Raw genomic sequence first — 13903 nt, 5'->3', positions numbered from 1 at the left:
GCTGATGGGAAATGGAGTCCCAGCTGCATCTGAAGGTCTGCAGGTTCCCTTGACCTGGTTAAGACCATCCTCTGCTAGGTGGGTCAATGGAACCTTTCCCACTCACACGTGACCTCCAGCTTTAAGATTAGTTGTGCCTGAGTTTTGTGTCCTTTTCCTCTCTCCCAATCCTTTTTTTCTTTTTGTGCTGCATCTTTTAAATTATAAGCCTTAGGGCACAGGCTAACTTCCTATTCAGAGCTATTTAGGTGCCTTTTTCTTACTGAACCGTGGGATTTTTAAAAATGTGCTTTAAATAAATGTGTAGAAGCCAGCAGACTGCTGCTGAGCAGGGCAGAGTCAGCAAATAAAAGCCCCCACCCTACTGTCCTCCTGCACCAAATCCAAAAGGAGCGTGCCTAAGAGGCAACCAGATCATCCTGTCCTGTTGTAGCTGGGGGAGCAGGGCAAGGGTGAGAGCAAGCAGGCCATTTTTCATGAAACAAATACCATATTTTTCACTCTATAAGAGGCACCAGACCACAAGACGCACCTAGTTTTTGGAGGAGGAAAGCAAGAAAAAAAATATTCTGAATCTCAGAAGCCAGAACAGCAAGAGGGATCGCTGCTCAGTGAAACCGGCAACCCCTCTTGCTGTTCTGGCTTCTGGGATAGCTGCGCAGCCTGCATTCGCTTCATAAGACGCACACACATTTCCCCTTACTTTTTAGGAGGGAAAAAGTGAGTCTTATAGAGCAAAAGATACGGTACTTTCAGGTGTAGGCAGAAAGCAGCCTGTGATAGGGGAAGGGATGCAGCTCCTGAAAGCATCTGCTCTGCATGCAGAAGGTTCAGTCCCTGGCATCTCCAGCCTGAGCTGGGTCTGTCCTTTGTTGAAAACCCTGGAGAGCTGCTGCCAGCCAGTGCAGACACAGTTGAGCTGGGTGCACTAGTTGGTTTGACTCAGAACAAGGCAGCTCCCGGCGTTCCTCTCTCCTGCTTCGAAGCCCTAACAGATGGTTCGCACTGGATTCTCCCCAGGCGCTGGTGAAATATTCGAACTCTCTTCCTTTCCCTTTTCTTGGGATCCTGCGGGAAGGAGGCTGCTTGGGAAAGGATGGGATCTCCCTTGGCTTTGTGGCTAAATTTAGTTTCCCGTCATCATCCCTCTGCAAGCCTCGGAGGGGGAGCGGGGGGGAGGCAAGGGAGCAGATGGGAGGGTTGGCTGAGGGGCTGGGGTGTCGGGGGGGTGGGGGGAGGCTTTCACCATCAAACGGCAGCAGCCGGAGCTGTGAGGAAGCCGTAGCAGCAGCAGCAGCAGCCGCGCCTGGGCAAGACACTGGAGCACTGACTCCAGATTAAAAGTCTTCTTTGTCCCTTTGTTGTCCACCAATTGCCAAGCTCGGCTCTCTTGGTGCGCTTCGCCGGCTGCTCAGCAGACTCCAGAGTCTCAGCCCGAGCGGAGGAACCACAGCGGGCTTTGGGGCTCCCAAAATCCAGCCCCGTGCCTGGTGAGTGAATGAACTGGCTCAGGAATCTGAGCGAAGGCAAGCAAGACTCCTCCCTCCCTCCCTATCATCCTCATCATCGTCAGTGTCCTTCCCCCTGCTACCTCCCTCCCTTCTGAATCAGGATGATTCTCATGAGAGATTTGCTCCTCCTGGATCCATCTGAGTCTCAGTGACGCAGCTCCTTAGTCCCCCCTGAGAGTTACAGTGGGGGAATCACCCTCCAAGGAGATGACGGCTGCGGCTCCCAAATTAAACTGAAATCCAGCGCCGGGGATCCCACGGAAGCGCCCTAGGAAGATGTCCAAAGTCGCCACACTGCCAGACTGAGGAACTGGGTCAGAAGGAGAAGGGGGATGGCTGCTATTTGGAAGGGCGGTCAGTCTGGACCCCTTGTTTTTTGCCACTCGTGGATGGGGTAACGGGCCCATTGGGGTTATTTTTCTGGAATTTTTTGTTCCGGGAGAGCATCCTTGCAGCTGCGTCAGGAGAATCCAGGTCCTGAGGAAAAGGTTTCTGTGGGAGACTTTCCTCCTCCTTCGACATATCCCGGAGAACGGGTGACACAGCGTCAGGGGAGACCAGGGCAACCTCTAGGTCGGGGAGGCGACACCAGAAGCAGGCAGGATGCAAGTGTCCTTCGTCTGCTCGGACCACAACATCAAGAACCGGAGCGCGGAGGACCGGCTCAACCGGCAGAATGCCAACAGCCCCAGCACGCGGGGTCGGTTCCGGGCAGTGGCGATGGTGGCCCGGAGCTTGGGGCACCTCTCCGCGCAGAACGCCCCGTCCTCCAGCGACTCCAGTGTGAAGCAGACTGGCATGAAATACAGGTATGGGGAGGGTGGGTGAAGCGCCGTACATCCGGGAAGAGTTTGGGGACCAGTCGCTGTGCAGGGAGCAGAACCCAAATTCTGGAGACTCCCAGAGCCAAACTCTTGGGTCATTGCTCCATCCAACTCTGCATTGCTTGTACTGACCAACAGTGGCTCTCCAAGGGTTTTTCCGGCAAGGAATTTTTCCCAACCTTACCTGGAGAGGCTATTGGGGACTGAAGCTGGGACCTTGTGCCTGCACAACAAATTATCTGCCTCTGAGCTACAGTCACTTTCCTACAAATAGTAGGGTCCAATCCTCATGGTGAAGTGTTGAATTAAATATCCAGTGCAATATTGCCTGCACTGACTCGCAGCAGCTCTCCAGGGTTTCAAGCAGGGAGTCTCTCCCAGCCTTACCTGGATATGCCACTGGGGATTGAACCTGAGACCTTTGGTCTGCAAGACAGATGCTCTACCACTGAGCTACAATAGCAGTTCCCCAAAGCACACACTTTGAAAAGCAGGTTTACAACCGGCCGGCCATTGTCTGGATATGACAAAAGAAGCAGGTTGGAGGGAGTCTAATCCTTTCTTCCCCCTGAAAATTGCATATTTTTTTCAGGTACCGGCTTCAGAGGCAAAGAGCAGCTTTCGGTGGGGATGTTCTGGGGGGAAAGGGTTAAAACCAATGCCCACCACATCACTGTTCCAGGTTGGCAGCCCCAGGGCTGCTTTGCCTATTAGAAAGTGTGGGTGGGAGGGGAGACAGTGGCCAGTTGTGATTATTATTCTTTTTAAAGGCAAAAATGTAACGGCATCTGTAGATTGTTTTTTGGCTGTTGCCAAAAGGCTGCAAAGGTAAGCTGAGGAAATGCCAAAAACTGTATTTTGGTACGAAGCCTATTAGTCATTGGAACATTGGAAGCTGCCTTCTGCCGAGTGAGACCATGGGTCCATGTAGCTCAGTACTGTCTGCACGGGCTGGCAGCACCTTCCCAGGGTTTCAGGATCTCAGTCCTAACTGGAGATGCTGGGGACTGAATCTGCATGCAAACTAGGTGCTCTGCCACTGAGCTTACCTGCCTTCTGCAAATCTACCGAGGCCAGTGCTGTCCGCATTGACTAGCAGGGTTTCAAAGAAGTGCCTTTCCCAGTCCTGCTTGGAGACGCCTTTGGGGATTTAACCTGGGGCCTTCTGCATGCAGAGCAGGTGCTCTGCTACTAAGATACAGCTCAGCATGTTGGTAATGACTGGTGAAAACACAAGCCTGAGCAGGGTCCAGCTCTTTTGAGTTTCCAGCAGTGGGGGTTGTAGGAGAGTCCTACAAATCTCCTTGTCCCATCTCAAGAAAGGAGAAGCTGGGGAGAAACACAAAGCAGGGTGGATGGATGGATGGATGGATAAATGGATAGGATAGATCCATTCTGCAGAATTTAACTTTTGGTTGCAGAATTTAAATTTGGTTGCAGAATTTAACTTTAATTTATTTGTGGGCTTCTTCCCCACCCATCCCTTTCCTTGCCTTCTGTTGCCTCTGGATAGGCAGTGATCTGGACAGAAGTATAGTTGAAGCAGCCTGGAACTGCATTAGGGTTTTTGTTTGTTTGTTTTTGCTGCTGCTGAATCACATTTAATGAGTAGAGAGCAGGTGATAGGCTGCCCACTCTGCTCCTTACCTAATCTGCTCCAATCAGCTGAGAGTGGAAATGTTCTTGCATCTTTCCCTTTGAGTTCATGCAGAAGTCAGGGAGAGAGCGTGAGGCGGGCAAGGATTTCTACAACAGCAGAAGAGAACGTTAAAGAAATACTATGGGTACAAAGAAAAATCACAGGCGAAAACTTCACTTGAAAGGGAAATATTTAAACTGCTGAACCTCGGCCAATTCCCATCTCCTTGTTTTGAAATTCGGCCTCCTTATAATGCTTGTCTGCCATTACAGCTCATGTGCAAAGTGACATAATATGGTGACAAACCTTCATCCTATTGTTATGGACCGGTTCAGGCTTTGGAATCTAAGAACTGTAGAGTTGGGAGGGATCCTAAGGGTCATGTAGCCTCGCTCCCTGCAATGCAGGAATCGCAGCGGAATAATCCCCGACAGATGGCCATCCAACCTCTGCTCAAAAACCCCCATTGAAAAGATTCCATCACCTTCCAAGGGAGCCTGTTCCACTGTCCAATGGCTCCTACTACCAGAAGGTTCTACATTTAGTCGGGGTTCACCTAGACTTCCTATTCAACCTTGCTTTCCAGGGTTTAAAGCTCCATATCCAAGCGTTGTGTTTGGTTCCTCTTGTTCCAGGTGTTTTCCCCAAGAAACCCCGTGTTTTGCAGCGGAGTCAGAGCAAAGAGCAGTCCGTGGAAAACCCAGTTGCTGTTTGTTCTGATTCAGCTGTAAAGTGCAGTTTTCCCAGGGAAAGCACTGGGTCAAACAAACAGACACTGCTCAGACATGGAGCTTTAAAGTGCCTGGAAATGCAGCTCAGAAGGAAGTGTGGATGAGCTCAGAATCTCCTTCCTTTTCATTTGATTCCATTTGTTCGGGTCCTCCCCTCTGCAGCAGCAGAAAACATGCTTGCAGTTGTGTTAGGACCAAACCAGTTCTGTGCATTAAACACACATTTGTTGATTTAGCTGTAAAAATCATTTGGGTAATGGGGTGTGTGTGTGTTCATTTGTGTGTCCCTAAACACAGGACGGGACGCGGGTGGCGCTGTGGGTTAAACCACAGAGCCTAGGGCTTGCCAATCAGAAGGTTGGCGGTTCGAATCCCTGCGACGGGGTGAGCTCCCATTGCTCGGTCCCAGCTCCTGCCAACCTAGCAGTTTGGAAGCACGTCAAAGTGCAAGTAGATAAATAGGTATTGCTCCAGCGGGAAGGTAAACGTCATTTCCGTGAGCTGCTCTGGTTCGCCAGAAGCGGCTTAGTCCTGCTGGCCACATGACCCGGAAGCTGTACGCCGGCTCACTCTGCCAATAAAGCAAGATGAGCGTTGCAACCCCAGAGTCAGCCACGTCTGGACCTAATGCTCAGGGGTCCCTTTACCTTTAAACACAGGACACGTGCATGAAATCTGCTGCCCTCCTTTGCTTTACCTCTGTTGCTTTAATTTTCACCGCCTTCACTACCCTGGCTCTGATACCCAAACTAAGCAGGTTTGGAGGGGGCAGGGGAAATTTCAAGCAGTGGGGAGGTAAGGTTTTGCTCCAGCTACCCCCTGCCCCCCAGCCCAGCAACATGCGCCATTTAGCGATTCGTGTAAAAACCCACAAACCCACTGGCTCTTTGCAAGCAAACCAGCAAGTTTGTGTTTAATGTTTGGTCCTTTGCAAACGCAGAATTCCGTAGCAGCAGCCGGAATGGTTTTTACATAGTTCTGTAAGAAAAGGGATCCTCCTTCGTGAACTGGGGTAGCCAGTGGAACGTCAGGAAACAGTTTTTGCATTAGCCTTATAAGGGCAGGTCCACACCATGCATTTCAAACACACTCAATGCACATTGAAAGCGCATACGGTAACTTCCCCCAAGCAATTCTGGGAGCTATAGTTTATTAAGGGTGCTGGGAACTGTAGCTGTGGGAGGGGGCGACTAGGGTCCCCAGGATTCCTTGGGGGAAGCTATGCATTTTAAATGTGCATTGGATGTCCTCTAAATGTATGCTGCGGAGCTGTCCTTACAAGCCAGAAATCCTTCTCTCTAAGTTTCAGCTGCTCAGCCTGTCTGATAAGAGTAAAAGAGGCTACATTGCACTATTTGCCATTGTTTTAGATGTGCCACAGCCTTGAGCAAAGAGACTTTTTCATAGCCAAAGACCTTGACATTCCTTCTTACGGACTTCCCATTCCCAGCATGTCTTCCCATGCCAATATTAACTGCCATCACACTATGGGTGGCTAATGGCACTCTTGAAATCAGTAACTGGGAGGGTGGGGTGCATGATTGCTTTGAAATGCTTTTTGGTGCTTTAAATAGTTTCAGATGCTCTAAATGACTTTAGAATTTTTTTTAATGTTTTAAATGCAGCACATGTCTGTTTTAAATTGTATCGTTCCAACGCCGGCCGCGTTAATAAAATAAAATGGCCTTCGTAAGGAGATAGCTCTGTGGTCCGTTTAGCAACGTTGCTGTGGGCTTCAAGGCGCTCTAACTCCTTGAATCAGCCGTTTCCTTGCTTGGTTCACTGGCTGTTGTTAATCCGCCTGTGAATTGATAGATATCTTTTGAAGGGGCAGGAGCTCTGGAAGAGAGGGCCGTAGCTTAATGCTAGAGAGCCTGCCTTGCATGCAGAAGGTCTCAGGTTCAATCCCCATTATCTCCAAGTTGGGCTGGGAGAGAATCCCTGTCTGAGCCCCAGGAGAGCCGCTGCCAGCCAGTGTAAACAATATGCTGAGTTAGATTGACCAAGGCTCTGACTCAGTGTATAAGGCAACTTACTGGGTTCCTAAAGGCAGAAAGCAAGGAAGGAAGGGTGGAGAGCCTTTGCAGGCCTTCAAGATACAACGTCTTCAGCCGCAAGACCTCCCGCTCAAGCCTTCAGCCACTGATCTCGAGGAACCCTACCTAGATATCATAACCTTCAGGGTGGTTTTTTTTTACCCATGGCCTCCTGCTCCTAGTGACTTGCCCACTGTAATTGACACCACGAGGACTTTCTCATAGGACATATTTGCACCCTGCATTTAAAGCACCATGATAGTACTTATTTATTTTATTTTTACAAGGCTTATGCACAAAGCTTGATTGCAAAACAACCCCGAAAGCGGCTTTACAAAGAGAACAATGCAATGAAATTATCAGTAGAAACAACTCTTTACAATATTCAAAAAATAAAATCGGCAATATACTAAAATCGGATTGAAAAATACATCAAGGTTCCACGGGTTTGTCTAAAGAAAAATGTTGTCTAAAGAAAAATGCTTGTGGGATGTGTCTAAAAGAGTTCAGGGAAGGCACTTTCCTGGTGTCAATAGGCAGGGAGTTCCAAGATATGTGTGCTGCCACAATAAAAGGTTGATTCCTTACAAATGCGGAAAGGATATCAGGTGGTACCTGTGATGTTGCCAATTCTGCATGCATGGGGCAAGGCAATTTCATAGATAAACTTGATGCGCTTCAGCCTGTTTCCTTCTTGGAGCATGGATGAGGGACATTAAAAGCCTGTGTGTTTCTTTTTCCCAAGGGGGAGGGAAAGGGGGTTGGGGAACCTTTTTGAGGGGCAGAGGGTCTGCTTGGGGTCGCTGCAGCTTGTTGGGAAGGTAGCTGAGGAATGGGGAATGGGGTGAAGTGTCTGGTGAAGTGTCTAGTGGTGGTATATGGGGTGAAGTGTCTGGTGGTGGTATATTGTCATCCTCGCTCGTTTATTTGCAGTCAACTGAACATTTAAACAAATAATAACAATTTTCTGCCAATAGACGCATAGGCCTCTGAGAACACATTTGTGGAATGGGACTTTTGTTTAAAAAGGTGAAATGACTTAAAAGTTAAATGTAATAAAATACACGTTCGGTGCCACTGTGGGTGGGAAGACAGGTTGCAAAAACAAATGCAAAATTCAGCTACGTATGAATCACGGTTTATAAGCGATTATATGTTGCATTTTTTTAAAAAAGCACAATTTGTAAAAATCAACTATCAATAATATTTTTTTTTTAATGCACATTAATGCAAATGAAAAACACAGTATGAAAATGCATCATGGTATATGTATACGCTGTGTAAGATAGAGCTTGTTCTTGCTGCTCCAGAGGGCTGGACCCAAAGAACTGGATTCAAATGACAGGAAAGCAGATTCCGACTAAACATTAGGAAGAACTTTCAGGTGGTAAGAAAGGTTTGGCAGAAGAAGGCAGCAGACTCTCCTTCGCTGGAAGTCTCAAACAGAGGCTGGATGGCCATCTGTCAGGGATTCTTTCACTGTGATTCCGGCATTGCAGGGGGTTAGACTAGATGACACTTGGGTGCCCATTCCAACTCTGCAATTCCATTATGCGATTCTATATCAGCCGATATACTGCTTAGCATCGTTATTCTGTGTATTTCAGTTGCGCTAATGTGCGTTTCTACTAATTGTTTCAATCTGTTGATCTGCAAATAAGATGATGATGATGGAGATAATGGAGGAGGGCAACCAAAATGGTCAAAGGCCTGGAAACAATGCCTTATGAGGAACGGCTAAGGGAGCTGGGCATGTTTAGCCCGGAGAAGAGGAGGTTAAGGGGTGATATGATAGCCATGTTCAAATATATAAAAGGATGTCACATAGAGGAGGGAGAAAGGTTGTTTTCTGCTGCTCCAGAGAAGCGGACACGGAGCAATGGATCCAAACTACAAGAAGGAAGATTCCACCTAAACATTAGGAAGAACTTCCTGACAGTAAGAGCTGTTCGACAGTGGAATTTGCTGCCAAGGAGTGTGGTGGAGTCTCCTTCTTTGGAGGTCTTTAAGCAGAGGCTTGACAACCATATGTCAGGAGTGCTCTGATGGTGTTTCCTGCTTGGCAGGGGATTGGACTCGATGGCCCTTGTGGTCTCTTCCAACTCTATGATTCTATGAGATGAGGTCATAAGGTGGGAACACCCGGTGTGTACAGGGGAAGGGGGCTAGAGCTCTGAGCAAAATTTCGAGGGTGTGGGAAATGGCCTGGCCATGTCGCCTTACGAATAAGAAATTTCTGGATCATCCAGGAACCAAACTTCCTCTTCCTCGCCCCCCCCCCCACACACCCTGCCCCAGGCTGATGGCTGGCCCTTTCATGTGGAAGGTCAGAAAATGCTGAGAGGCGTTGGAGCCGCCACAAAATATTTAGTCTGCGGCTTGCAAAAAGTGACAGACAGCTCAAAGCAATGCATCACACGCAAACACGCACAGAGTCTCCCCAAGGGCCTGTGATGGGTGTGCCTCTGCCAATCAAGCTCTGATGGCAGCATTTGAACCTGAGAGAACCCCCTGAAAATCGTTTGTGTAGGATTATTCATATACGTATCCTTGTAGGATTTATTCTCTAAACGCCAAGTATTATGCATATTATCTTGGCAATCTTTACAGCAACCTTGTATGCTATGTTGGAGTTACCATTACCTTGCTGAATGTTATTACAGTATTATCAATGACTGCATTTATATCCCACCATTTTCTCCAAGGAGCTTGAGGTGGCATGTATGGCTCTCCCACTCCTCGTTTAATCCCCATAACAACCCTGTAAGGTAGGACAAGTCCAGGGAGCTTCATGGCCAAGTGTGGATTTGAACCCTGGTCTCCCAGGTCCCAGGTTGACCCTCTAACTGATGGGTAGGCAAACTAAGGCCCAGGGGCCGGATCTGGCCCAATCACCTTCTAAATCCGGCCCACAGACGGTCCGGGAATCAGCGTGTTTTTACATGAGTAGAATGTGTCCTTTAATTTAAAATGCATCTCTTGGTTATTTGTGGGGCCTGCCTGGTGTTTTTAAATGAGTAGAATGTGTGCTTTTATTTAAAATGCATCTCTGGGTTATTTGTGGGGCATAGGAATTCGTTCTTTTTTTTCCTTCTTCAAAATATAGTACAGCCCCTCACAAGGTCTGAGGGACAGTAGACTGTCCCCCTGTTGAAAAAGTTTGCTGACCCCTGCTCTAACCACTACACCACACTGGCTTCCCCAGTTGATGCCTCAAGGTGAACTTGATGTAATGTCAGGAGATCTCTGATTCCCCTGGGAAAGAGTCCAGTTTGGCAAACCCTCCCGTTGCCTTTTCTCAATAATTATTTTGCAAACCAAAAACAGACTGGGGGGAGATCCAAGCCCAGGACTCCTGATGTCAGTTCTCTAGTTCCACCAGGGATAGGATCTAACCCAGCTGGAGACGGAGGTTTCCCTGTGTCTGATTCTGCATGATTATGAAAGCACCAAATGGTATATCCCCCCCCCCCCACCTCCTCTTCTCTCCTTCCCTTCCCTTGTGTATCTTTTGAGGGAAACACAAAATGCTGATCAGAACTGAAACGACATCTGCTCTCTGTAAGCATCGGTGCGAAGATGCCAATGGCCAGCGTCTATTTCCGACATTTCCATCTGCCTATTAAAAGGTGGTGTGTTGTTTTTTCCCCAGAAACCTTGGGAAGTCAGGACTCCGAGTCTCCTGCCTCGGGTTAGGTAAGTGGAATTCTTGGGGTTTTCCTTTTAATTCAGCTTGCGGAATGGGGGGGGGGGGAGATAGATTCAGTTTGGTGCATACGCTACAAATACGCTCTGTGGGAGATGCCATGCAATGCAGCTGTCCAGAGATGAGTGATTGGCAGAAGGCATCCACATCTGTCTGCATTGCTTTCCCACTTTCAACAGCCATGGCTTCCCCCACAAGAATTCGGGAGCTGCAGTTTGCTTGGGGTGCTGAGAGTTGTTTGCAGACCCCTGTCTCCCCCACCCCGGCTGAATCATGCTTTCCTGATGGATATCATTCCTGGCTTGGGATCCTGATGGCCTCCACAGCTGCTCTTGCGTTGTCTGTTGTGTTAAGCTGGCCCTGCTCCTGGGAAGCAGTTGCTCAGGTGGATGGGCTCAAGCTTGTTCCAGCGTGACAATTGTTCTGAGCTTCCATTGGAGGTGCCATTCCTGCAAGAAGTGGAATTAAAACTGTCCCGGAGTTTTAACTCCACAAAGGGTCTGCTTGCAACTCCTCCATACCTATTCCCTGTCTTGGGTGCCGCTCAGCAATTCCTTTCCTGCTTCATTCAAGCTCATTCTGCAGTGATCCTCTTGGTATTAAAAATAAACAGGTTGGAAATCAGACTGGCCAATTGAGGCAGCCAGCCAGCCGGTCAGTCAGTCAGTCAGTCAGGGAGCACCTAGAAAAGGATGTTGCGATTACTAAGACTAAGACTTATTCTCAAAAATAAGTCTCATTTCTTTTTTTGATGGAGTTACAAGCTTGGTGGATCAGGGGAATGCTATGGACGTATTGTATCTTGGTTTCAGTAAGGCTTTTGACAGAGTCCCCCATGATATTCTTGTGGGGAAGCTGGTAAAATGTGGGCTGGATGAGGTCATTGTTTGGTGGATTTGTAGGTAGTTGGCTTACCAAATCCAGAGTGCTCAGTAATGATTCCTCATCATCCTGGGGGGAAAGTGACAAGTGAGGTGCTGCAGTGTTCTGGCCTGGGCTTGGATAAAGGAATTGAGGGGATGTTCTTTAAATTCGGCTGCCAACCTAGCAGTTCGAAAGCACCCTCTGGTGCAAGTAGATAAATAGGGACCGCTTACTAGCGGGAAGGTAAACGGCGTTCCGTGTGCTGCGCTGGCTCGCCAGATGCAGCTTGTCACGCTGGCCACGTGACCCGGAGTGTCTCTGGACAGCGCTGGCTCCCGGCCTATAGAGTGAGATGAGCGCACAACCCTAGAGTCTGGCAAGACTGGCCCGTACGGGCAGGGGTACCTTTACCTTTACCTTTTTTCTTTAAATTTGCAGGTGATATCAAGCTGGGAGGGGTAGTTAATGTTGCAGAACAGAACTGGTATTCTGGACATTTAACAGCATGGAGAACCAAATCTGGGACCCCCTTTTGCTTTCCCGGTTTGCTAAGAACAGTAAATCTGCGCCTTGTACACATGGCAGACTTTTGACTTTTGCCCCACAAAGAGGCAGATCAGTCATTTCCCAAGTGGCGTGCTTGGTGCATACAAATAAACTTTTGAAATCCCCAAATCCAAAGGCTCCTGTGAGCCCAGAGCATTCCTCCTTCAAGGGACCCCCATCTGGATGGTGGCACAGTTGCTTCAGGGTTGCATAGTACCCAGTATGCCAGTGGATGGCCCGTTTCTGGAAAGCCACACAGCAGCAGAGATAAGCTCTTGCCTTCTTCCTCTGCTTGCGAACTTCCCAGAGGCATCTGCTTGCCACTAGGGAAGACAGAACAGTGGACGAGATGCACATTTCTTGAAACTCATCCAGTACAGACAGCTGCCATATACTGAGTCAAGCAATTGATGCATCTAGCTCAGTACCGCCTGCACTGACTGGCAGCAACTCTCCAGGGTTTCGGACAGAGATCATTCCCAGTCCTATATTGAAATGCCATAGGAGGATTAAACCCGGAGCCTTCTGCATGCCAAGCAGGTGCCCTGCCACTGAGCTGTGACTCAATGAACGGACTCTTTTTCCAGGAGTTCAGTTCCATCCTGCCTTTGTCCTTCCTGCATTCAGGGGGTTGGACTAGATGACCCTCGGGGATCCCTCCCAACTCTGGAATTCTGTGATTCTCCCCAAATCTTTCTTTTCGTTTTTTAAAATCCTTTTGTCTGCCTCTCTCTCTTGCTCTTACTCTGTTTTGTAGGAACATGGGTGACATTTGGAGGACAGATTACGGATGAGGTAAGAATTTGTCCCCTCCCTCATGTTTATTTAGTTTATTTATTTGATGGTCTGTTCCTGGGAGGTACCGGTACCTCCTCCTCCCCTGCCCCAGATCTATTCTCCTGAACTGAAGATGAGGTGGGAGGTTCCCCTAAATTGGGGGAGGGAACTGGTGCCCCCCTCCAGAAGTTGTTGGACTCCAGCTCTCATTAACCCCAGGCATCAAGGATGATGGGACCTGGAGTCTAGCAACATCCGGAGGGTCCCAACTGAAGCCTTGACAGAAACTTTGTTGTTTTCCCCCCTCTTACAGCCAGCCTAAATTTGCATCTATATGCATAAATTAGCATATCTGAATTGTATGCAAAGATGTGTCATTGACCTGTGCCCTGAGTCCATTAAGGGCCTGGCAACATCCCTTTAAGTCAGTCTTTCTCAACCTGTGGGTCCCCAGATGTTGTTGGACTACAACTCCCATCACCCCTCGCTAGCCAGAGCTCAGGGATGATGGGAGTTGTAGTCCAACAACATCTGGGGACCCACAGGTTAAGAACCGCTGCTCTAAGTGAATACCTGGCAGTTCAGCAAAAGTAGCATTGCTTTTAGTTGTACCCTGAATTTCACACCTCCTCAATGTCCCAGTGCAGTCCACAGCTCAAAAACAATACATCAGAACAGTGAGGCAGTGCTGGACTAGGATGTGGGAAACTGGGACTCGAATCCATACTCAGCTTTGAAGTCTACTGGGGAACTTGGGGCCAGTCCCCATCTCTCAGCCCACCCTACCTCACAGGGTTGTTGTGAGGCTATAAGGTGGCAACGTAAGCCGCCTTGAGGGAAGGAAGATAAGTGTGGCGATAAATATGCACGCTTCGAGAGAGGGAATGCATTTCAAACTCTGCCTGCTGTGAGGAAACGCATTTTAAAATAACCATGTAAATGCAAGCTTTGATGTGGGTTTAAAAATAAGAATTGCAGATGAAGGCGGAAAGCGGATGGAATAGATTCACTGGTGAGAATGCACAGAAGTGGCCGTGTTCTAGAAATGAACGGATGAGCGGTTGGGTGTGGGTGGGTGGAGGGGGGCAGGAAAATCCCACCAGTCCTCACACACACACAGGAGCTCATCTCTGCCTCTCTTTCAGATGGCGGAGCAGTTGATGACCTTGGCCTACGACAATGGCATCAATCTCTTCGACACGGCGGAAGTCTATGCTGCAGGGAAGTAGGTGCACCCACCCATTTCTAACGCCCCCATTGTTATTTTCT

The 13903-nt window shown here is 48.6% G+C and overlaps 1 protein-coding gene across 10 annotated transcripts in view; it reads left to right on the top strand.

Annotated features, from left to right (window-relative positions):
- KCNAB2 (potassium voltage-gated channel subfamily A regulatory beta subunit 2) overlaps nucleotides 1-13903 on the top strand; it is a 103636-nt gene that overhangs the window by 67984 nt on the left and 21749 nt on the right. For 8 of the 10 annotated variants that reach the window (XM_083452201.1, XM_083452208.1, XM_083452209.1 and 5 more), the window contains 3 exons: nucleotides 10394-10437; nucleotides 12615-12652; nucleotides 13780-13859. In XM_083452201.1, the coding sequence (XP_083308327.1) occupies nucleotides 10394-10437; nucleotides 12615-12652; nucleotides 13780-13859 (162 nt within the window). Of the gene's footprint in view, nucleotides 1-1311; nucleotides 2321-10393; nucleotides 10438-12614; nucleotides 12653-13779; nucleotides 13860-13903 lie in introns of those variants that run through there. The other 2 variants (XM_083452203.1, XM_083452204.1) reach the window with 2 other exon arrangements.

Source organism: Podarcis tiliguerta (assembly GCF_965153285.1).
Source record: "Podarcis tiliguerta genome assembly, chromosome: 8".
NCBI classification, from domain to species: Eukaryota; Metazoa; Chordata; class Lepidosauria; order Squamata; family Lacertidae; genus Podarcis; species Podarcis tiliguerta.
This window is presented reverse-complemented; position numbering and strand designations above follow the sequence as displayed.